The following is a 23,793-nucleotide window of genomic DNA, read 5'->3' on the forward strand; positions in this document are numbered from 1 at the left end:
GATGCGAGGAAACCTATAATATTCTGAACTCCAAAATTACAACGTACTATACACATTAAAGTCCCTAACATGCAATTTAGCACTTTGCATGTGCTTTTTTTGCTTTGCTCTCTTCCTTTCAGCAGAGCTTTAATCCCTTTCATGCATTTAACCCTAAATGATCACCCAGCTCTCTTCCAAATCAAGGACTCTGACAGATGCTCCTGTAATTTGAATAAGGCTTAACTGGATTTTAGTTTAAGTGCAAAAGTAGCACTCCTTGCCTGTACAAAGTCCAGAACAACAGGGATTCCATGCCTGGTGCTGCCCTGCAACAAACAAATGTACAAAGGGCTGCAGAGTTTTGCACACACAAGACCAGCAGGAGCAGTCCGCAAAAAACAGGTACTCAGTAAAGATTCCTCATTGACATTCTGGCCAGCTACAACACACAAAAAAAGAAACATTTATACTCCAAAACATCCCACAACAAATACATTCCTTCGCACTGAAAAGCACAATAGCTCTGTGATTTGCCTGCTGGGAGCCTGACACTGGGAGATATTAGCAAGAGGCTTCCAGGCATAAAAGGAAGCCTCACTGCACCACCCCAGAACAGCTCCTTTGCACTGCCTAACACCACGAGACAGAGGTTAAGCAGGTCTTTAGAAGTCACATCAAAGTCACATTCACTTCAAGAAGATGCGAACATCCAAGTTTGTTTCTCAGTACATAGGCAATTTATGCAAAATATGACACAAAATTCAAATCTACAGCTTTGGAAGAGGAAGCACACCTCAGCCCACACCCTGGTGAGTGGCTCTGCTCCTCATTCATGTTTCAGGCACTGCTGGCAAGAGCAATAGTCTCACATTGTACATCATTAACTCTTTACTTCATTAGGAACTCTAACACCATTTTTTTTGCTTGATATTTATTATGGCTTGACTTGACTTCCAGTTGTAGGTCAGATTCTCCAGTTTACATAAGAACTTTAATATGCCTTGCCAAAACATTATTTTGTAATTTCCTGCAGCCATACTCTTCAGTTAATCACATCAGATATTCCTGTGCCTGCTTACAGCAGCAGTAGTACACTAACGGGACTATTTTACAACTTTCCATAGCATTAGTGTGTCTGAGTTTAAAATGTCCCTTTCTAAGGTATTTTAGTTGTGTCTCTTTTTAATCTCATTTCTTTAAAAAGAACTTGCAAATTATGCAATTAAAGAACAGATTAGGTACATTTTAAGAGTATTTTTCCACTTTTAGGAGAAACAGAAGTAAATGATTTTGCAACTCGCTGTCTCAACAAACAAGCAATAACTCTGTGCTACTGACAGCTACTATAACAACTATGCCCATATTTATATTTCTGATATTTACCTAAACTGAAAATATTAAGTGATCAACAAATATTGATGGCATCAGTTTCATAGTTTATGCCAATAAAACCTAGAAAGATTCACTTGTTGGATCATCAAACCAGTTGTTTCCAAGCAGGCACTTCTATCAGGTTCTGTTTTCCTACAGCACAGTAAAAGTCAGAGCTCTGGGCAGATCATGAAAAATAAAAAGCCAATGCATATAGAAATCCAATGTTTCTGGAGAACACAACACCATACATTCTCTGCAGTATGGGGTGAGGCTCTTATGAGGCCAACTTTAAGTGCCTCATCTCCAGGACACTTTAAAGCCAGAACTGCCAGTCATGCCCACATGCTGAGTGAGTTCTCATGAAGCTGTTTTCACTCATTCACCAGACTAGCGAGGAGGAGGGGAAAGAGAAACATCATTTTGTGTCTCTGTCACTCAGAGACAAGATGAAAATGCTATACATAAATATAGTCTCAAATTGCTCACATGAAGAAAGGTTTATCTTTTGCTACCGTAGAATTTACCAGCCTCTGGACAACCCTAGATCAATACTTCATTTGGCACAGGGGGGGAAGTTGAAATACATATACTGATTAATATGTATTAATATTGTACACTAATTCATCACTAACTTGTGAACCAGAAGACCTCTAGGAACTGCTACATTTCCACTTTACTTGGTTAACAGATAAAAAGAAAAAAAACCCAAACATTAAGCCAGACAACTCCAGGATGATTACACAGCTGAGCATATTATTGAGTAAATGAGCATATTATTCCAAGTAAAGCGTGTTCATAAGCTAAATTGAACATTTTCTTTCCATCTGCCCTTGTTCGGGTACCCTGTTAGTAGTCTGTGTTGCTTCAGGTTAGTTTTAATCAAACCACAATCCTCTAGAGAAGGAGAAAGGATGAGGGCTTTTCCAAAAGGCAAAATGAATGAAAACGCCTTAAAATGAAAGGAAAGACGGGGAGGGGGGGGGGGGGGGGGGGAAGAAAAAAGAGGGGAAAAAAAAAGAGAGAGAGAGAAGAAAAAACCTGACCTAAAAGCAAACATTTGTTTCACATACTGGCATCTTAACACATCCTTTAAAAACAAAATAAAAACCCCAATTTTTAAATGCCAGCTATGCAAATATGCCTCTACTAAATAACTGTTGTGGCACGCACTGAAGTGTCAAAGCCATACAGACACAAAGCTGTGAAAGACAATTTACAGCCTTGGCACCTGCACCAACACCTCCTTAGGAAGAGGACAGACTGCAGACCTTCAGCAGGTAGAAATGTCATCTGTGTTTCATTACACACAGCTTCACATTCCTGATCTTCGCCTCATTCAGACAAAATCCGGGCTTCGGGTGTAGAGCACTGATAGGTGCAATCCAAAGGAAAGGCACAAATTTACTTTCCACTGGGGTAATCACCAGCTGTGGGATGCTGTCAGTTTTCTCACTGGCATCACCTTCAGCCATCCTGATCCTGGCTGTCTCATTGTCCGTGTCCATTCTTCCATTTCCACTGAACTATACTCTAAGAAAACACATCTGAGGACTACTTCATCCTTCCTTCCCATCAATGCTCAGCTGGCATGGGAGCAGTAAGGAAAATAGACCAACCGTCCCAGGGAACCGTGGCAGAGAAATCCACAACCCCGAGCCAAGTCTTTGTGACTGACAGAAGCCTGCCAGCAACCGTGAAAAAAGGTTTGAAACCAGGTGCCAAATGCTTTCATGCAGAGGCAGCAAGGGTACAATTGCTGTAAAAGCTGGTTTTGGCAGTCATGCACGTTTCCTCTGAGCCCCAGCTGCAAGAAGAGAGCTCAGAGGTGCTGTTGTGCCGCAGGGGAAAGCCTGGCTGGCTCTGGGCATGCAGACCTTCATACTCTACACGCAGTGCCCTAGGGAAGTCTCATCTCAGATGCACTCTCCCTAGTGTTAGTGTCTCCACAGCAGGAAAGTTCCTCCATAGTAAAAAAAAAAGAAAAAAAAAATAGCAAAGACAAAAAACCTTCTGGGTGTTGCCGATTTGTTCGTAGATAAGCTAAATACAGAGACGCAAACCGCGGGGACTTCAAAAGCCCCAGGGAATCAACAGCTACAGAACATGCAACTTTTTCTCCAAAGTCTTCTAAAAAGGAGAGAGATGGGCAGTTTGGAACCAGGAAGGCAGGCAAAGCTTCTAGAACATTATTTTTACAAACCACTCAAAGATGTGAGGACAGATGACCTTGTGTCCAAAAGGACGGGTTGATGCCAAGAATATTTACCCTCTTTTGCACACTGAACATTTTACTCCTTTTATCAGAAGTGATGATTCTGGTCATGCAAACTCTGGAACTAGAACAATGGGACTGGCTGACAACTGCACATGAGAATCCTAAACATTAAAGGAGGAAAAAGCAAAATCAAATGCTCTCTGGGAATCTGTAAAATTCACTATCATGTTATTAGAACTATAATAAGCAAGTCTTGACTAATCTATATCCAATAATGGACACAAATGTATATATAGTTTTAAAAACTGTATTTAATACACCATTTTTCAAAGTTTAGGTCTCTGATGAGGCTACACTCATTAGTCCAAAAGCAAGAAAGGTTCCCTAGATGGCTCTGTTCTTACAGGGAAATGAAAAGGGTTTAAATTGCACAAGCAGCACAGTCCTGCTCAGCCCTTGGTTCATTTTGTCCACAAGGCCGAGAGACTCCCTAACGCAAGCTCGGAGGGAAGGAGTGTGAGCAGCTGCTTCCTGTCTGCAGCTCGTGGTTTTGATTCTTTGAATACCTTCAGCCCTCACCATGCCTTCTGGGGTGTTAAATTTGAGGCTGGTTTTTTGGCTGGGTTTGATTTTTTTTTTCTTTTCCTTTTTTTTAAGATCTTGCTTAAAGAATGACAACCTTTAAGCATTGCTGTGCTATCAACACTGCAACTCACAGCAAAAGTGCAGACTGCCTCAGAGCTCTTCTAAACGTGGAATTGGAGCTTGTCCTTTCTGGTGCATGCACTACATTTCAGGTTTTGCATGAAGGGCAAAAGAACACAAAAGGATATTCCTAGGACAGTACAGCAAAACCTATCTGCTATTAAGCCATTCCAGTTCCCTTCAGAATAAGCACTACAGGGTAACATAGACTCAGAAACAGCTGTATTCAGCTTCGAGCTGTATTCAGCTTTGATCAAGTGCTTGTTTTCCAATGCTTTTTGAACACTTACTGATGATACCATAATTTTTTTACCATATTTTATATAGGTCATAACAGTAATCAATCATGAAAGAAATGGGGTTTTTTCCTGCATTTTAAATAGAATATTTTAATACAATTTCTTTTTTTACCTAAATGTAAGCATTCCTTTTAAAATCCCTAATGACTGAACAGGGAGATTATCAAAGGTGTTCAGACTTGGATAAGTGGGGACATGTGGGGTTTTTTAAATATGAAAGGACAGAAATCAGTGTTGTGTGTTTTCCAAAGTTACATTTATTTTGCCCCTGCCCTTTGACAGACTTCAGATGACTGTTTTTACATGTTTCAAAAAGAACAAGCAAATTCTCTAAACTGCAACCACCAGTTTGTACACTTCGTATATATATTTTGGGTGTTTGTGACCTTGGATGTTTAAAATTGGCATACAGATATTTTAGAAGGAAATTAGTGCTTACATATTCATTATTGATTGCACCTCCAATACTGTTTTAAGTATGCATCCTGCAGTTTAAATGGCATGTGGTTTCCTCACTCCCACTGTGTTATTTGACTTTAATATTTAAACAGATTCTTTGTCAATTTTGACCCTTTCAAGAACAATACTCAGAGGAGGCTGTATAATGGAGTTTTTCTTCTTCTTTTGTGCTAAAAGGAGAGGAAGAGTTTTTCTTCCTGTCTTGGGTGAGCCAGTCACTGCCACACTTCTCCCTTTTCTGAGTTTACTTTAACCATTGACTACATAAATTTAACTAGTGTGTGCCTTTGCTTAGTCACACACAAGTCACACCTGAACCATGCATTGAATTTACTCCAGTACATAATCAATGAAGATAGCAATATTTAGTAGGCATAATTACACACTTTATATCTCCTTATACTCTGCAAGAAAAAAACCCTTCTCTGTTACAGTGCAAAGGGAAGTGAGCTGTTCTCTTTGCTGCAGTTACCTCAGCTCGCTCACAGTGGCTCACAAAAGCCCACAGCACTCTTTCAGGCCTCACACTCCTAGGAGATCTCTCTACCAGAAGAGACAAGGGATTACATCAGCCCAACAGAGAAGCACCTGCCTCCAACACCACAAAAAGATACACAGTCAACAGGATGGCCTAACTCTGACATTTCACTGTCTTCCACTCATTTTAAAAATCATCATATTTGATACAGGATTTTAAAAAATTAAACTTGGGAGGACATGCTGCAACGGAAGTGGCATTGTCAGCTTCTATTATTGAAACTTGGTCAGAGCAGTGGTTTGCTTTTCTCCCTAATCATATGTTCACTTAGATTTAAGAAAAACTAAGTACACTTGCAGTAGTGGAAGAAAATATGCAGAAAAATACATTCCCATCATGTTTGTACCCAATTCTCCTTGAGCTGGATCCTTATACTGAAAATTACAAAATGAACGCAAGAAACTAACTTGCTATTTTTATTTTTTACTATCTTATTACTAAAAACATGCAGCAGCTTGCAGGCTGTGTTATCTATATGCTACCCTTCCAAAATGCCACTGCAGAAGTAAAGAGAAAGTGGGATTGATTGCTTTCTTTTTTAATGTTTTTAAAAATGCTCATCTGTAGCTTTCACTCATCTGGATCTTGAAAAGAACATTTTGAGTTCTTAAAGTCTGTGACAGGGATCATAGTATGTATTTTACATGTAGATACTGTGGTAAATAAGAGCATACCAGGAGATAACCTATTATTCACCATATAGTCATATTTACTATTAAGATGTCTCTTGGAATTTCACCAGCTCTGCTGACTACAGAAACTTTTGTCCTCTACTTTGTGCTCTTCACCCACTGTTCTAACCCAACTCTATGGTCATGTCATAAACTACATTTGAGAATTGGCAGGCAGAGACAGAGGAAGGGACAGATTTCTTAGCATGTTATTCTGAAGGGCAGGTAAGGTCCACTGCTTATTTCCCAGCTCTGCTGCTTCAAGAGGCAATCTGCCACGGTAGAGGCAGTAATCTCTGACATTAATATTGCCTCTTGACGCACACAGCATTGTACCTAACTTTTGCTCTAGGTTTTATATTTCTAGGTTATATAAGTTTTGCTCTAGCATTTATAGACATGTCCAAATATTTATTGTGGAATTGTGCTTCAAAACATTTGTGAAAGGGCACAGGACTGAACACATCCCAGATTGGTAGCAAGTCAAAAAGCTTCATCTAAGGCCAACTTCAGTCATCACTATTTATCATAAAAACACCAGTAGCACATATGAGTACAATGAAACTCTTGACATGAATTTAGTTGGGCATTTCAGTCCAATACAGTGAGTCCCAACCCAGCCAAATATCCCAAGCATTATTAGTCCTGCTCAAGTCCATCTCAGCAGCAGCCTACGGTGAGCAAATGCAAGAGCCAAATGCAGGCAAGCAGATGCACCTAGAAAACACACCAGAAAAGGTCATGCTTTGTGAAAAACAAAGGCTCTCGCATCATTTGTAGTCAATGCACAAAGGCATTTTGGGGAGATAAAATTCAGAAAAAGTCCATTTCAATTAAGCAATATTGCATAAGTGGTTTTATCACACATACAACATAAAAAATAACTCTTGTCCAATACCAACATTCTTCTAGCATTTTGTCATAGATTTTATGGTCTCAACGAAAGCCACTATTTGTGCAAGAGTGTTACATTTTTATCGGTCAAATATCGTGGGGGAGATTTCAAATGGAAAGCTGCAATTCATATCCAGCAGTAATCTGAATTACACCTCTACCTTCTTTTTTTACATCAAACTTCAAATCTAAAACCAGGGTCAAAATATATACAGGCTGATGAACATTAAATTGAGTGAAACAGCCTCAGTGCTCAATTTTTTAAAAGCTATTCACCATTACGGCTTGTAATTTTATCCAACACTACCTGTAATGTTTCTTAAAATTGTGTTCCTCAACATATCTTCCTTTTTACTTGTCAGGCACTCATTTTACTGCTTATAGGTATTTCCAACAGCACAAAAATTCCCTTACTGCATTCATACCAAAAATAGTAGCAATGAAACAGCATCAAAAACAGCTTAACTGAGGCAGATGCATGAAATATAATCTTCAGACAACAGCAAAGTCAGAAGCTATAGAGAGATAGAAGTTTCAGGAAATAAGAGCGATGTCAACAGGAGAAAGATGTGAGAAAGTTGAAGGAGAGAGAACAAGGCACTAGTGGAAGACAAAAAATAGAATTCAAAAGACTTAACGTAGTCAGCTTCTGAATGGGTTTGAGATTACAGAAACATCACCTCAAAAAGTAGAAAACAAGGTAAGGAAACTGAAACAGAACCTGTAAAGCAAATGAAACAAAATGAGAACAAGGAAAATAAGAGTTTCGTCCATGGTAATATGTTAAAGAGATGATCCATGTTTTCCACCAAAAGGAACAAAAATATCAACAGAAACTTTGAGAGCTGCAATAACACTGTTGGCTTGTTGCTGTAGCTGAGGTACCACAGGCAGAGCACACACAACAGAGACTTTGTGAGGTGTCTGGATGAGGACAAGACACAGTCTAGATTTAGACTTAGCTTTTGGAAACTTTAAATTACTGCTGTTCAAGGATAATACAGCCATAAACAAACTACCCTCATCCAATAATTTTACACTCTAGCCTATGGAGAAATGCCCTTAAGATCTGCATACAACAAATGATAATTATTGATTTCATATTAAGATGAAGGCCTAGTTGTTGGTCAAAATTACATGTTACGTATATAACAAACAGGCCAGGCTACTGCTGGCCTGTAAGTTTTCAGTGGATTTTTGATTACTGATGTACTCCGGTTTCTCACTGTCTGTGACACTCAGAACACGCACCACAGATCTTCAGAACAACTACAACAGCTCATTAAGATCCAACAGAGCAGGCAAGGAAAATAGCTTCTGATGATGAAAATAGCTCTGCCTTGCTATTTCAGGGCTCCTCTGTCTATGAGAAGCTGCACAGAAAGGGCACTTTTTTCCCTTAAGACTTTAGTCTGCCAAGTGAACTAAGATGGATCAGTTTTAAGCCATCAAAAAGTCTGAGGCACCTGTCAGATGGATTCTTTCCTACTGGCCAAACAGCTTTGAAACCAAGGTACAAGGTCACCACGACACGCCTGAGAGCGCTGACTTTGCTTTTAACATTTTACCTTACACTATGAAACAAGTTTATTGAATTCCCCTTCATAGCCAGAGTTCTACACTTGCAAACAAGCAAAGAAGCAGTCATTACTCTGGTACCATACGTACCAAAGCAACCAATTTCACTGCCTGAGCAAACTGTTTTCAATGTGCACATAAAGAGCAGAACAAGAGTTCATGTTAGTAAATTTAGATTTAGAAGCTTCATATTTTTCTTGGTATTAGAGGACTGATCTTTTTTTCCACATAATCTCATGAATTAGCATAGAAAGCTGCTCAATTTCTCCATGAGCCTATATTATTTTTACTTGACAAAATATACTTTCTCTCAAATGCTTCTGAAAACAACTGCCTCTAAAACAGCATCTGTATGCATTTTCCATTTCTGGGCACCCAGTTGGAAAATAATTCAGCTTTTTGGGTTTGCATTCTCAATAGAGTAGTGCAATAAAGCATCTTTTATGACTCCCAGAAAAATCTATCTAAGGAGAAAAAAAGCCTATGCTCAGTAACCTGTGCTCACTTTCCTAAAGGAGACACATCTTTTCATTAAGTCATAGCCAGAAACATCCTGACAACATTTCCTGTTGGTTTATTTGCACATACTCCACCTACATCAACAGTAGATGAAGACCTGTCTTTGAGACCTTTCTATGCCTCAGACAGCTCAGACTGCCAGCACTACCCTGAGTCTCTGCTTCTGCAAACACACACAAGCAGAAATGCCCTATAAAAGCATGAACACACCATAGAGCACACTGCGCTTCCCTGCCTTGCATGGCATTTTTTGGGTCAGCCCAGAGCTGTGTTTTGGCACAAGACTCTTGCTGTTTTCTATGTAGAATTTACTCTGCAAAGTAAATGCCTGCTCATCTTGATCAGCTTCTGGAGTTCATAATCCAGGCTTCTAAAAAGTGCTATTGCTCAAATTTTTTACTGCCTTGTTTTTTCTGACACAAGCCCTGTTTTCTGGATTCAAACACCTCAAGTAGTTTTTAGGCACATTTGTGAGTACTGATTTGGTAAGAAATAGAAAGTCAAGCCCTCCTCTCAATGTTTTTTATTTCAGTTTTAAATGAGGAATCAGTTAACTTCATCTTGGAATTTGATAAATGAGCTCTGAGACATTGAGGAAAAGTAAATCTGGTACAGGTCCACATGTCTGATTTCTTGAGACATCCCAGCAGTTCATATATGCATATATTGATCCAAATACATTACAGAACAATAGATGAAGCATGGACAGTTATATGAATAATCTTGCCTAAACACTTGTCTGTTGCATTACAAACTGACTACTGCTTAATATCAACTTTCTTCAAGAAAATATGGTTCTAAATAAAATATACAGCTTAGTTAAAACCTCCTTTCAACAGTTTCCAAATAAATGACAATATCTTATAGCTTGTAAATCCTAAAGCAATTTTACTGAACAACTGCTGTCAAAATTCTAAAGTTCCTTCTCACAAGTTCATCCTGGGGTGGAAGGGGGGTTCTGCTTAGACAAAGGAAATAAAACTTCATCAAAATATCAGTACTAAGAACTCTTTTTCCTGAGTTTTGGTAATGCAAGACAACAAAGACTGTTCTCACTGTACAGTGAGAAGATACAAAAAATATGCTCTGAATAAAATGCAAGAGGAAGCCAATGAAACCAAATCGAATACTTCTTCTTTAGAAAAGAAAAATTAAGGAAGAGACTCTCATATTCAGGTTCTAAAAAACTGCAGGAATTTCAACAGAGCCATAGTTCTCCCTCTGATGAGTAGGGTGTACTTGTCTGCTATGCAAAAAAATCTGAAGATGTATTTAAAAAGCACAGGAATAATAAGACCAGTCTTCTAGCAAAACCAAGAGACAAACCAAAACTCCAGCAACAAACCTGAAATGCATGAATGGAAAAGGCCCAAGAAGAACTGCAGGGATGGGGACATAGAGCAGACTGCTGGGCAGAGTGGTGAGAAAGGCAAGGAATGCAAAGGAGACAAGGCAGTGATGAAGAGTAAATAGTAACTAACCACAGAAAATTAGTTTAAACATTAAGTGATGAAATCCAAAGTAGGAATGATCAGATTGCATTCTTTGGGTGTCAGGCAAGGGTGAGCACAGGGCAGCACCAAGAGGCAAGCATGGAAAAATGAAAGCAGCAGTTCTGCTGCCCAGAGCCTGTGGTCAGAGCATTCTGCTACTTGCTGTGTTATGGGGCTTTGTTAAGTCTGAAAGTGGCACCCTTTTCTAGTATTTAGCAGACTGTTCAAGACACAGGTGGATTAGTCACTTCCACAAGAGAAACAGACATAAGCAATTACCTAAAAGCCCCACAATTTGAATAGAAACATTCTCATACACTCCCATTTAACTCTGTATCCAGCATCAGCATGGTTAATCTAATTAATAATACACACAAAGCAAAATTTAAAATCAGTTTGGTTGTGACTCCTACAGATTCCAAATTCATGCCACCCAGTTGTGGGTGGCAAACAATCAAAAAAACCCCAAAACCTACATGTCAATTACCTTGCAAAAGTTCAAAAAATCAAAGTACATGTTATGCTTAAGTTTCTAGCATTCAAATTCTCTCACTAAGTTTTGGCTAGATGCTTGCAAGATATAGGAAAACTACTCTATTCCCTGTGGTCTGAAAAAGAGATTAACTCATATTCCAATTTGTTTGGTTTTATAAGAAAATGTTCATGGAAAGAAAGACAGCGTTGAGAATTTTATATCAGATGTCTGGTCTAGAATCCACTTTATCCATGACAAAACAACATGATCAAATTTGATAGTAATATTAATATAAATAAAAATATTTATCCTAATTTAAAGCAACTTTGTACTAATTTGGCCAGGAAAAACCTGTTTGTTTTCTAATATGGTGTGATCATGCTTTTAACAAACATGTTTTTGCAACTGAGAAAAACCATCTTATATCCATCCTCCAAGTTAGCATATACAAAAATGCAGACCTCACCACTTTGAAAACAGTATGATGACATTTCTAATCAGGTGGTTTAAGGACTTGCATTAACTTCAGTGAGTTAATTGAACTTCAAGATTCATAATGAAGCTTGTCTACTAATACCCAGATTGTTTCTCACAGATCACAGACAATGTCCAACCACTATTTAAGGTACTCAGTTGGTCTCAACTTTCCTTTTAGTTAGCTGAAAAAGTCTAAGGGTGGTCCTCCCCAAATCAAAACACTAAAAATCAGTCTCAGAATAAACCCAGAACTCCATCACTCAACAATATTTAGTAGAGCAAATAAGTTCTACAAGAGGCTGCCATATACACAAGTGCTTGAATTTCAACAGATGTTTATGCACATATATATATAATACTTTTCGAACAAGCTGGTGGTGACCAAAAGATATGATAAACTCAGAAGAAATTGCAACAGCCAAGTAAACAGTCTTAAAAATGTGCACAGCTATTCTTGGCTAGCCACTTGTTTCAAACAGCTATTAATTTATTATTTATTATCTAAGTGAGGAAAGCATTTGAAAGAAAACTTGAAGGTAAAATAGATATTAAGAAATTGGGTCCTACTCCTTGTTCTGCTGTTTTTGAAGGCATGAATACATCACAGGGGATCATTCCACTGCATGGCAACTACAACCATTTATCAGGACTTTGATAGTGATAATATTTAGACAAGTTAAGTCAACTGTTTGGACAGGGCTGCCACAAGCTTAGCACTGTGTCCCTTCCTCATGCCATGTTTTATTCTCCAAGGCTTCTGTCACCTCCTAGTTATCTCCCTGAGCCCAGACACAACTCCCACAGTATATTCAGGTACAGCAGTCAGAGGGCACACAGCTGGGGCTATGCCTCATACCACTCAGGAAGATCATTCTATTTTTGTCTATCACTGGAGGAGGAAAAAGCTATATTATGCCCTACTGAGTCACTGTGCAATCAACAGCATCTCTTTAAACTGTGCTGTGATTTTTGGACAATAGTGAAGGCTGAATGGGAATTAGTGTAAAACTCCCCAACCCACCGGTGACCTACATTCAGTTTTTTGCTCTACTCTTCTTCAAGAGCACAGGCAGTAAACCTTCCCTCAAGTAATTTACATATTTTGGTTAAAAAATGGATTACATAGTGCACTGAATTATGCAGCTCATTTCAATTAGCCACTGCAGGAAACACACATCATGTCCCTCCACAGTGTCACTGATGGAGTTTTGCTGCAATTAGTTCCACTTGAAAAACACCTTAAACCTTCCAGCAACTTGGGGAATAAATTTTACTTATGTGAAGTAGCCCTCAGTTGGCTTTTCCAAAGTAATTCTGTGAAGTGTTCCTTACATGTTCCCAGAACAAAATGGGATCCAGTTGAAGACCTAAATGCAACCTACTCAAACTTATATACAGCTCTAATTTGGCAATTCTATCATACTACAGTTAAAATTTGTGTATGAGAATATGCTCAGAATAGTACATTCCAAAAATTCAAGCAATATCATTTTGTCAGCCTCTTCAGCATGGTGCTGCCTTACACAGCCTAACTATTGTCTAAGGCTCTGCACAGGCTGGTCTAGAGACCCATGCAGGCATATCAGAGTTGTAAACTCTAACTGGATGAATACTAAGGCCTTATTTACTTGTAGAGGTTAGCAGTAGCTAAAGGGTGCCATTTAATTTCACTTTTGCTAACAGTTTTATTTGCCAGTACTTTTATTTCCTCTGTAATATTACTTTCTACTTAGCAACTGTTATTATTTACAACTGTTTTAAACACATGGCCAAGTTTATCAGCTAACAGATTCATCATAAAATTTTACACTGAATGATTTATAGTTGTTGAATGGTTGGTTTGGAAATTAAGTCCTCAGTGTTCAACTACCAATGTTTCACTTTGAAAATCTCATGAAGAAAGGCATGAAAATGCTAACAACCTCTTTAATAGAACTTTTCTAAATAAATCTCATTTCATACATCAAAGTTTCATAAACAACATCTAAGACTCAAAACCTACGATCCCACATTTCTGCTATAATACATTTTGAAAAGAAGAAAAAGACATTTTCCTAAATGTTTCAGTGTTTACATAGAAAGATGCATTAATTTTCTCAGCAAGATAGTGTTGTGATCTCATCAAATACAATGTAAGCTTTTCAGATTTATAGATAAATAAATTGTAATACACTCTTCTGACATTTTTCCATTACCCATCTATTCAAGTATTCATGCTTTCTAAAGGTGCATGCAGCTGACATTTATTCATATCACAATTATTGTGTCAGAATTAAGAACCAGAGAACACAATTCTTGATTAGCAAACACTTCTCCAGCCTTGCCACCACCTCCAACAGTTTGCAATCATTTCTCATTAATTCATACCTATTTCCTTTTTAGGAAATACTCAAACCATGTTTCCTGCTGCAAACCATTCACTGCAGCTTTCACTTTCTACTGAAGCTGGACAGAAAACGCAGTGAATGAATTTGCAAGCAATCTAACAACCAGAGCATGCCTCAGGTTGAACAAACCCTGAGCTTTTTATACTTACAAAGAAACAAGGAGCAACTACTGGACTTTCCACTCAAGTGCACTCCTGCTTTCCATAGACCTCCCAACCGTACAGAGCTGAAGGCAGTCACCCCCTTACCTGCAGGAAGAGGGGGATCTCTGCAGACTGAGAAATCCTGGCCTGCCTGGCTTTCCCCCAGCATAGGAACACTTCCCAAGTGTGGCCCAGGATGTCAGTAGCAGCTTCTCTTGGAGAATGCTCCTCATGCCTGACTCTTCAGAGGAAATAACATTGGCTAGGTGATGGTTTAAACCACATCCCCCTACCTGCCAATTTGTGCCTCTGAGGGAGAGCCCAAGAGTAGCCCAATCTCTCTGGTAGAGGTTTAGCACAGACACCCTTCAATCATCTTTGAAACCCATTATATAGAAGAGATGGAGGGAAGAAAGGCAGAGGGGAGAGAGGATGGTTAGAAGGCATCTTTCAGTACTTCAAATCATTCCAATGGGAAAAAAGGAGGCAAAAAACCAAATTTAGCAATTTTACTTAGTAATTCTCTAAATTCTTCCTTCTAGAACAGAGTAATAAAAGTAATAAAATTTATTACTTTATAACTATGCATAATAATATATCAAGTTACTTGAACTACTGTTGTCTTCATTAATGAATACAACGGAAGACATTTGGCAAGCAACATGGGGATTGATAAATATTTCAAGTTGTTCAGTTTTCAACACCATTTTCATTTGTTTGCGCTTCCCTGCAAGATACAGTCAGCTAAGATGCAAAGTCAACTGCAGGAAGCAATAAGAAAAGCAGGGAAGAGTGCAAAACTCTGTATTCCAGGTAATCCACAGTGCTGCTTGGGTCAGCTTTTGTTCCGACAAAAGGCCAGGCACAGAGGAACCACACTGAACATTAGCAAAGAACAGTTCACCAGCACCACAGTAATTAAGCTAAGCTTGATATAATCAAACCCCTTCATGGATAAACCAAAAATAAACTGAATACCTTTTATTTAGATCCTGCACAAAATCATTTCCCATTTGAAATGGGGTGCCCACTTTACTACTGCTTTTGAATAAGGATCCTACTATATCTTGCACACAACCTTATCTCAAGACAAAAAATGTTTCCTACCCTTCTTTGGCAGTGAACAATTTCACAATCACAGAAGAAAATACACACACAACCTCTTCAAAGTTGATATGAACTTCCTCTACAAATCACTCATTTATTACCTTCTGATTTTTTATTTGTAGTTCATATTATTGTTATTTAGACCAGTACTTGTAAATTCAGGAAGTCTGGGTTTAGATGTCAGTTTCACCACCTTCTGGTTACTGAAATGCTTGTATTACAAGCACTACAAGGAATTAATAAAGTTTAAAAACACTTGTATAAACAAATGTGTGAGAAGATTTAAGTCTTAAAACCTGTTAAAGCTACTCATGCTTCAACTCTCCTCTTTCTCAAAAACTTTCACCTCAACATGAAATCTACACTACCAGAATTCAATGTTATGAGTTCAGCGTCCTCAAGATAGGTCAATCAGACACAGAACATTTGGACAAGGTGGTCTTAAGAACAAAGAAATGAGCACAGAAACTCAGCTTTATTCTCTCATATTAACAGTTTCTTGTTAACCTTGGCTTTGCAACTGATAACATTTGCTGGAAAACTAACATGACTACATTATAGAACAGAAATATCCCAAGCACTCCCTTGGATGAGAATTTTTTGTTAATGATCAAATATTTGTGCTGCATTCAATGCTTTGTTATATGGTCAAACACAAACATTATTAACTTTTTCATCAATTGGAAGCCAACAATGCAACTTTAAAAGTTGTGACAGACCTGAAAGAAATTAATAAAACTCCATTTTGAAAGACCAGTGAGGTGATAGTCCACCAGTATTCTAGAACAGAAACATGCAAGACCATAATCCTGAAATATTCTGGCCTAAATACACATGCTCATGCAGAAGCTATAAGCTCTTCCTAATGCTATTAGGCTTATTGAAGATAAATGCCTCGACACTTGTAGACTACCTGGCAATGATCACTGCAACCCAGTGTTACAATTAATGACACTAAATTTATGTAGCATTGTTAATAGTCTCCCTGGTTACACCATGGCAAACCATTTCTGCAACTTTTCAGGGACATTTCAAAAAGGTGGTTCATGAGCTATACCATGACTCATCCCACTTTTTCACCCACCTCACTGCTTTGCCCAAAACCATGATTCATGTTCTTTGGGGCTGGAAGTGATTTTTTTACCATTTAAAGGATGATTTTAGGGAGTCTACTAAGTGCTTGACTTTTATTTTATTTATTTCTACAGAAACAGCAGTGATAACTAACAAAAAAGGTCCCTGCATACCAAGCATTTCAGCAGTTTTGCAACAGGCTAGTATCTTCTTGTACATTTTGTCTAAAGCATCTCCATGGAGAAGAAAGCTGAAACCTGTCCCTTTCTTCTGTTTCTTCCTTCCTCCACACACAGAAGTACATCTTGGAGAAGTTCAAGTGTCACTTACCCCAAACCAGTCCATCTCACTGAAATGCTACTCCTGAAAACAAGCTAGCTTCTTGAGCAAACCACTAAGATTTTTTTGGCATTTATTTTACAACTGAAAGAGCTCAGACAGTGAAGATACAGAGCTCTGCATTTAATGAGAGGCTTGTTTTTATCAGTTCAATCTTTCTTCATTTTACTATCTTTACAGCAATATACTACAATGTTTTGGCATGTTCTGCAGTTTTGATACAACTCTATGAGCATGAAGTGATCATCTTTTGCTCTATTATCCCACTGATTAAACTCAGCAAACAAAGCATGAAACAACTGCCGATAATCACAACTGTTTCAGTTTTACTGAAGATTTTTTAGACACTTTTCCTGGAAGGATGTCTAATTTTTATAACAGTTGCTTTTTGTTGTGTTGTTTTTGGTGTGTGTATTTCATGCACATCTGTCCAATCTTCCCGGAATCCATTAAACCTGAGGGAATTCTAACACACCAGGATTCTCAACTTCAGCATGACTTTCTCCTGCCTCACTGCCCAGATTTCCTTTGCAGTAAGGGAGTGACTGAAATGATCACCAACTACGTGACTGGAGTATATGCAACTCAATATTTTCACAGCAGTTGCTTGTTTTTACATGAAGCAGCCTTTTAAGTGTCAGAGTAAGCTACACTGGGCATTGTTACATGCTTTTAAACAATTAGGTACTTATTTCATTGGTGGCACTTGATATTTGATCTCCTTGTTTGTCTTTTTAAAAATCACAATTGAATATTGTACATTATTTCTAGACATCTAATGCAGTATCCCTACAAGGGGGATTTCTATGTTTTTATTAGATCAGTTATATCATGAAAACACTTCACACTCAGCTACACATTCTTTAGGAAATTTAAAAGCACAGCACACTGAGGCTGTTTTTCTGACACTTGCTGGACACCATTTCCCCCACAGGACCCCAAACACAGCTCTCTGAATCCAGGGAGCATCTGTTGACATCAACAGAACTAATCCTCAGATTCCCATTTCTGCAACACATTAGTTACAAACTTCCTTCAGAGAATAGGGATAGCAACAATTTGTTGTGGTGCAGCAAGCAACAAAGGCTGCTGCTGGAGAAGTGTGCAGGGCTCCGAGCTGAAAGAACAAGTACCAACAGTATTTGCTTATTCTGGCACACAGGTAGAAAGGAAGAACCTGACAGCCCTGAGGTAGTGAAAAATGACTCTCCAGCATGGAATTCAGAATGAAAACACTGTCTGGCACCTCCAGTGTGTGGGAGAGCATTTCATGCTCTGTCAGGAACTTAATGCAATAACACTGAAATTTACTGATAGAAAGGTGAATGAGTGGGAATGGGTGAATACCACAGAACTCCAAGAAAACCAAGCTATATATAGTTTTTAAAAGCACGATTTAAAGAACCTTCCTACTCCTGTGTAATGTAGCCCCTCTTTTTTCAACCACTGTCTAAAACTAAGAAACTGTGCTGCTATATTTTAAAGAGATGAAAACTCTAATCTTATAACAGCTAATATCAATATTCATACAGAATGTACATTAAAAACACATGAGGTTACCTGCTTCCATTTTTTAGCCTATTCTTTAGCTATTTACATGTTGCTACTTCAGCTTCACCTCTGATTCCCATTCACTCCACATACACCCTTGTTTTTCTCTAATCAGTAAGAGATCAAAGTCTCTGAAAAGTGGAGCACAAAGTTCAAGTCAAATTTCCATACACTATGTCAAAGCATCTGGAAACAGCTCATTTACCTCTAACTACTAAGTGCAAGCTTCACCATTACAACATTTTGTAACCAGTATTTCAAAAGGCTGTTAAAAGTCTTATGACTATATTGGCAGGATAAAGCTGCTACTTCTACAATGCTCAGGGGTTTGTCTGCCATTTTATTTAAAGAGTTGAAAAATATCAGAATATTAAAAAAAAAAAGTTGGTTGCCCTCACCAGGTCTCTCACCTTATTTTTCCCCTTCAACCTTACTTCCTTGAAGGCATATTGTTCATTTACAGCTGACACATTGCTATTGTCCCCTCCACTAGCATGTTTAAATAGTCACTAAAGTCTCCGTACTAAACAAAAAGGCCCATCTTAAGATAATAAATTCAATTGCAATTTCTTTATAAACTAAACTGAAACATTTAAAAGTCCCAGATAAGGGTTACAGAGACACTTCAGCAACAGTTTATTTATATCTCACCAGAACTAAGACATCTGAAGAGAGCTTCCAGTGCATTGAAATGCATAAAAGGTAATGCACACACTCATCGCATCACCTATTTGAGCAAGAGTTTAGAAAACAGTGGTTTAAAATCATACTCCCCTCTTTGGTTACTTACACTGGTAATCATTTTAAGATCATTCATATTTTGCACACATTTAGAGAGAGCAGTTCAAATAACTTTTTTAGAAATGGCAGGATGACTTGCTTGCAGTAGCAGGAAAAATCTGCAGCACTATTTTTTTGGCTTTTTGCATACATACAACTTCTGTTCAAGGAAGCTGGACATGTACAGCTGTATCACAGTTGTTATTCACAGGAAAATATAATGAAGGGGAAAGTTCAAAGCAAAGTGAAAAGCAAAGAACAACTTGAAAAAGATACATTTTCCTATTCTCACCACTGTTACTAACACTCACAATTCCCAAAGTAGCAAATACATTATTAGATATGGAATTGAAATCCCATGCCACTTCAAGATATTTTCTGCTTACTGTACAAACAATACACTTAAAGGAACACAAATAACTCAGCATACCTTTTCTTTAGTTGCAATTTTATTAATTTAATACAGTTACCATTTGTCCTTCAACTTCCATAGATGGCCTGAAACTAACAGCCCCTTTCAGAAGGTCACTATGTACTCATTTGCCCAGGCTATAAAACATACAGCTCAGCCCTTCTGAACTCTGCCTATGCCAAGCTCCACTTGTGCATGGCAAGTTTGCACACAAGCACCCAGTGGGACCAACTCAGCAGCAGAGCCATCAGGCACCTAAAAGCTGCCCATGGCAAGGGCTGCACAGCCCTGTTCAACTCAGCAGAGCCATCAGGCACCTAAAAGCTGCCCAACACAAGCATGGCAAGGGCTGCACAGCCCTGTTCAACTCAGCATCTCCACCTCTGCTCAAGCAGCTGCTCCCATGCACAGAGCTCATCTCATGAGAGAACCCCACACAGCAGCAACTCTCAAATTTGTCGCTGCAGTTTCACCTGATAGCTTTCCAATAAAGGTGACCTAGACTAGAGAAATCATTGCTTGGATGCACTAAAACTGGAAAACAAGTTCCAGGGATAATTAGTCTATTTGTGCTATATGGAGGCCACAAACAGCAAAAAAATCCATGTCTTGACATTCAAATTGACTTGGGAAGAGCAATTAAATACTAACATGGATGGAATACAGGGGTTTTTTTAACCAGTTATTTCTATTTAAATAAAGTCATATTCCAAAATAAATTCTGTTAAAATTACATATTAAGGGTACCAGAAATATTTTTGGGTTAAATTTACCATTAATTCAGAAACTGTTTTTGCTGGGTATTCAATGATGCAGCAAGAATAATTTTCACTGTAAAATCTTTTTTTAAAACTAGACTGTATTAAAAACAGGATATCTTTACATGGCACAAAATGAGAAACTTTCAGCAAGCAATTATAACATGCAATATTATAATTAATTCCTTAGGCATAGGTATCAAAGGTTGAATCAAGCTTTGAGATATGACATAAATACCTTAAATAGGACATGGCTAGTGCACACAAAAAATATAAAATCCAACCATTTTCAATTCCTCTGCTACTTGCACAATCAAAACAAAAACAAATCTCATTTTAATGAGCCAAATTTGTACAAAAGGACCATATTTTAACAAAAAGCTTTGTCTTATATATGATTTATGAAGACAAGACATTTAGCAAAACTGAAGAACAGGTGCAATTACCAGGTTATCTAATTTAATGCTCAAAAGACTTAGAACCAGACAAAAGATTGAGAAAAATAATTAGCTATTTTGGTTAGTGATAATCACAGACCCATTTCAAACAATCACATTGCAGCCCTGATTCATTCTTGCACTCTTACATCACCTTTACCTCTATGCCTACTTATAAAAAGAACAGTTTATAAAAATCAGATAGTAAAATTATGATCTCTTAAAGAAAAAATGCTTAAGATAACACTAAATTTGAATAAATAACTATTTTTAGTGCTACTTCAGGTTATTTTTAGACATTTTCCTGTGAAATTAGGGTAATGATACTATGACTCAAAAGCAGAAGCTGAAGTTGAACTAAACATGTTGGCAATGACAGATCAAACAGATATGTAGGAGGCTGAACAACAGACTGGAAAAAGCATTACATGTAGAATAAGTAGTCAGACTTAGAGAATATACTGTAAATACTGTGTAAGTTAGAATAGTCACATTAACCTATCATAGCTGTGTCTGAGCTTTACAGCAGGTTAGGAAAATAAACAACTAACTGTCAAAAAATAATTGTACAAGGGCAAATTATCTGGGTGAATTCCAAGCACCTGAGAGTACAGAAACATGTTCTGGGCCACATGGGCTCACAGTGTACAGGCCCAGGGTTTCCGAATCCACACAACTTATGCCCAAGTGATTTCACCAGTCAGCACTCACCCACAGCTTATCTTCTTCCATTTCATTTCCCTTTAACTCAGCATCTTTGAAACCATTTATCTTGGCTTCTCACATGCTCAGAACTTTCCTGCCATGTATTTTTCCCTGCCCTTTTTTAGCCCCTCCAATACAAACCTACTTTTTCTGCTTTCCTAGTTCTTCCCCACTATTTTTTCATAACTAATGTTCATCCATTATGCACAACTTTTATATCACAGCTACCAAAAAAAGTATTTTCTGTGCAAGCAGCAGAACAAAGGTGTTACTTGGGATACCATCAAGAGCATCCTTACCTTTCCAAAATCTCTCACGTCAAACAAATCAAATGCTTCAAAAAGTTCACTTTTCTTCATTCCAAAGATTTCACAGCATGCCGAAAGAAAAGTCCTTATATTCTTCAAGCAGAGAAACTAGGGGAAAGAAAACAGAAATGCTAAGTGTCAAGTGTGTAAATTAGCAATATACATGCTCACTTTGGTCCCAAACACACCATATAATTAAGCAATACAATTAGTTCTAAGTCAGCACTTTCTCTATGCTGTGATCCTCCACTGGTCCTAATTCAGCCATAAACTGAATTCTCTCCAGAATCACAATTAACCAAATTCTGAGTAGACACTTTGTAAACAGGAACTACTTTCCCTCTTTTTACATAAACAAAAAGATGTGACAATGTGCAACTAAATACATAATAGTCTAAAGACAGACTTACTTTTCAGCTCCCTACAGACAGCACAGAACAAAACAAATAAGTTACCTTAAAAAAATTATGCTAAGTTATTATTCATGTATAAATCAATCATTTCATCGGTTAAATTCTAGTTTGAATGTTTAAGGAATGCATGTGCACTGTTTTCACACACTAAAGACTTGATGAATACATATTCTCCATCTGGCGTAGAAGAGCAGATGAAGCTTGCAGTAAAGTCATATAAATTTACCTAGCAGAGATTTAAGATCCTCAGACCACCTTGAATTCCATACTGAATCAAAGGCTATTTCCCTCTAAGTTATCCACATACATCAATGATCATCTGAGTCTGAAAAAGAATAAAGCCTCTGCCACAATGATCTCCTTAAAAGGCTTTTAATGCATTTTCCTGTGGATTGTTTTGTTTGCCAGACCTTACCAGGCCAAAAGACAGTAACTGTCAAGAGCATCAGTAACTTCAGAGGGATAGCTAAAAAGGGTAATATGCACTCTTGATAACAATTAGCTCCATGAGGTGCTAGCACCTTGTGAGGACATCAGCTTCCTAAAGATGCTGCTGTAGTCTTATGAACCACAGCTAAAAAGCAAATACAATATTTATAAGCAGCAGCATTTCAAAGGACCCTGCACCATGCTTTGAATATGCATTTTAAAAGTACTGACAGAGCAACTCAGTATTACAACAGAGTTGGGCATGTTTTAGCAGATTCATGAGGATCACTCACATTAGGATGGATTATAGAATTGCTATGTTACATCTTCCTGTTTTGATCAAAGCAGTATTTTTGATATTGAGTGTCACAGCTGTACCATTTCAACAGGCAGCCCTACTTCATATCTTCCAGAGCTACCCAGTGAGACAGAACAGCAGAGCACCTGATAGACCAGATTTACAGCAAGGACACACATTTGAAAGCACTTATCAGCAAGAGATGCTGCAAGAGCAGACAGCTCCAGTCAATGGCTGTAGATATTAGGACAGCCAAACTGCTCAGAAACCATCCCTGTGCAACCCAAAGCTGTCAGAAAAGCACCTGTGACTGACCAAGGCCTCACCAACATTAAGGATTCTCAGCTGTGCTGGGTGGACCTGCAGCCTCCACCTTTTTCCCCCCTTTCCAAGAGCCTCTCCAGCATGCACCTCCCAGCTCTCATGGGACAGTCATCACTGGGCTACACACTGAGCTGCCCAAGGACAACGCTGCCAGACTGCTTTTATGCCAAGTACAATTTTAAGAATCAGTCTAGCTTGCTCAGTCAATGTGGCAAGCTTATCTGGTTTTGCAGTGATTATAATTTTGAAGTCAAAATTGCAAGGTTAGAAGGCCACAGATGTTCAACATATGTGCTTTCTCCTCCATCACATTGGCAGAAAGAATCAGAAAATGAGCTGGTCTTTAAAATGAGTTTTAAAAACAAGATGGCACATAACAAGTTATTATCATTTTCTGCTGTATTTTTCCCCATATTTTTTATTATTTTTCTTAAAAGCTATCAATAGCCACTAGGTTTGTCCAATGCACAATACTGATTCAACTTGCATACCCATCTATTTTCTTATATCAAAATTCTCAAATTTTCCAGTGATTGCCACTGGAAAATTCAGCTGCCTTTTTGAAACCTAACTTTTGAGCTTGTATTAGTTAGTGCTGAAGTCTCCCAGTGCAAACAAAGCTTACAGCTGCATTAAATTGTTTACCTCT

At 38.1% G+C, this 23,793-nt stretch overlaps 1 protein-coding gene across 2 annotated transcripts in view; it reads right to left on the minus strand.

Annotated features, from left to right (window-relative positions):
* VAV3 (vav guanine nucleotide exchange factor 3) overlaps nt 1-23,793 on the minus strand; it is a 147,077-nt gene that overhangs the window by 97,263 nt on the left and 26,021 nt on the right. For both annotated transcript variants that reach the window (XM_066555521.1, XM_066555520.1), the window contains exon 2: nt 21,672-21,788. In XM_066555521.1, coding sequence (XP_066411618.1) covers nt 21,672-21,788 — 117 coding nt within the window. The remainder of the gene's footprint in view (nt 1-21,671; nt 21,789-23,793) is intronic.

Source organism: Molothrus aeneus, chromosome 9, assembly GCF_037042795.1.
Source record: "Molothrus aeneus isolate 106 chromosome 9, BPBGC_Maene_1.0, whole genome shotgun sequence".
Lineage (NCBI taxonomy): Eukaryota > Metazoa > Chordata > Aves > Passeriformes > Icteridae > Molothrus > Molothrus aeneus.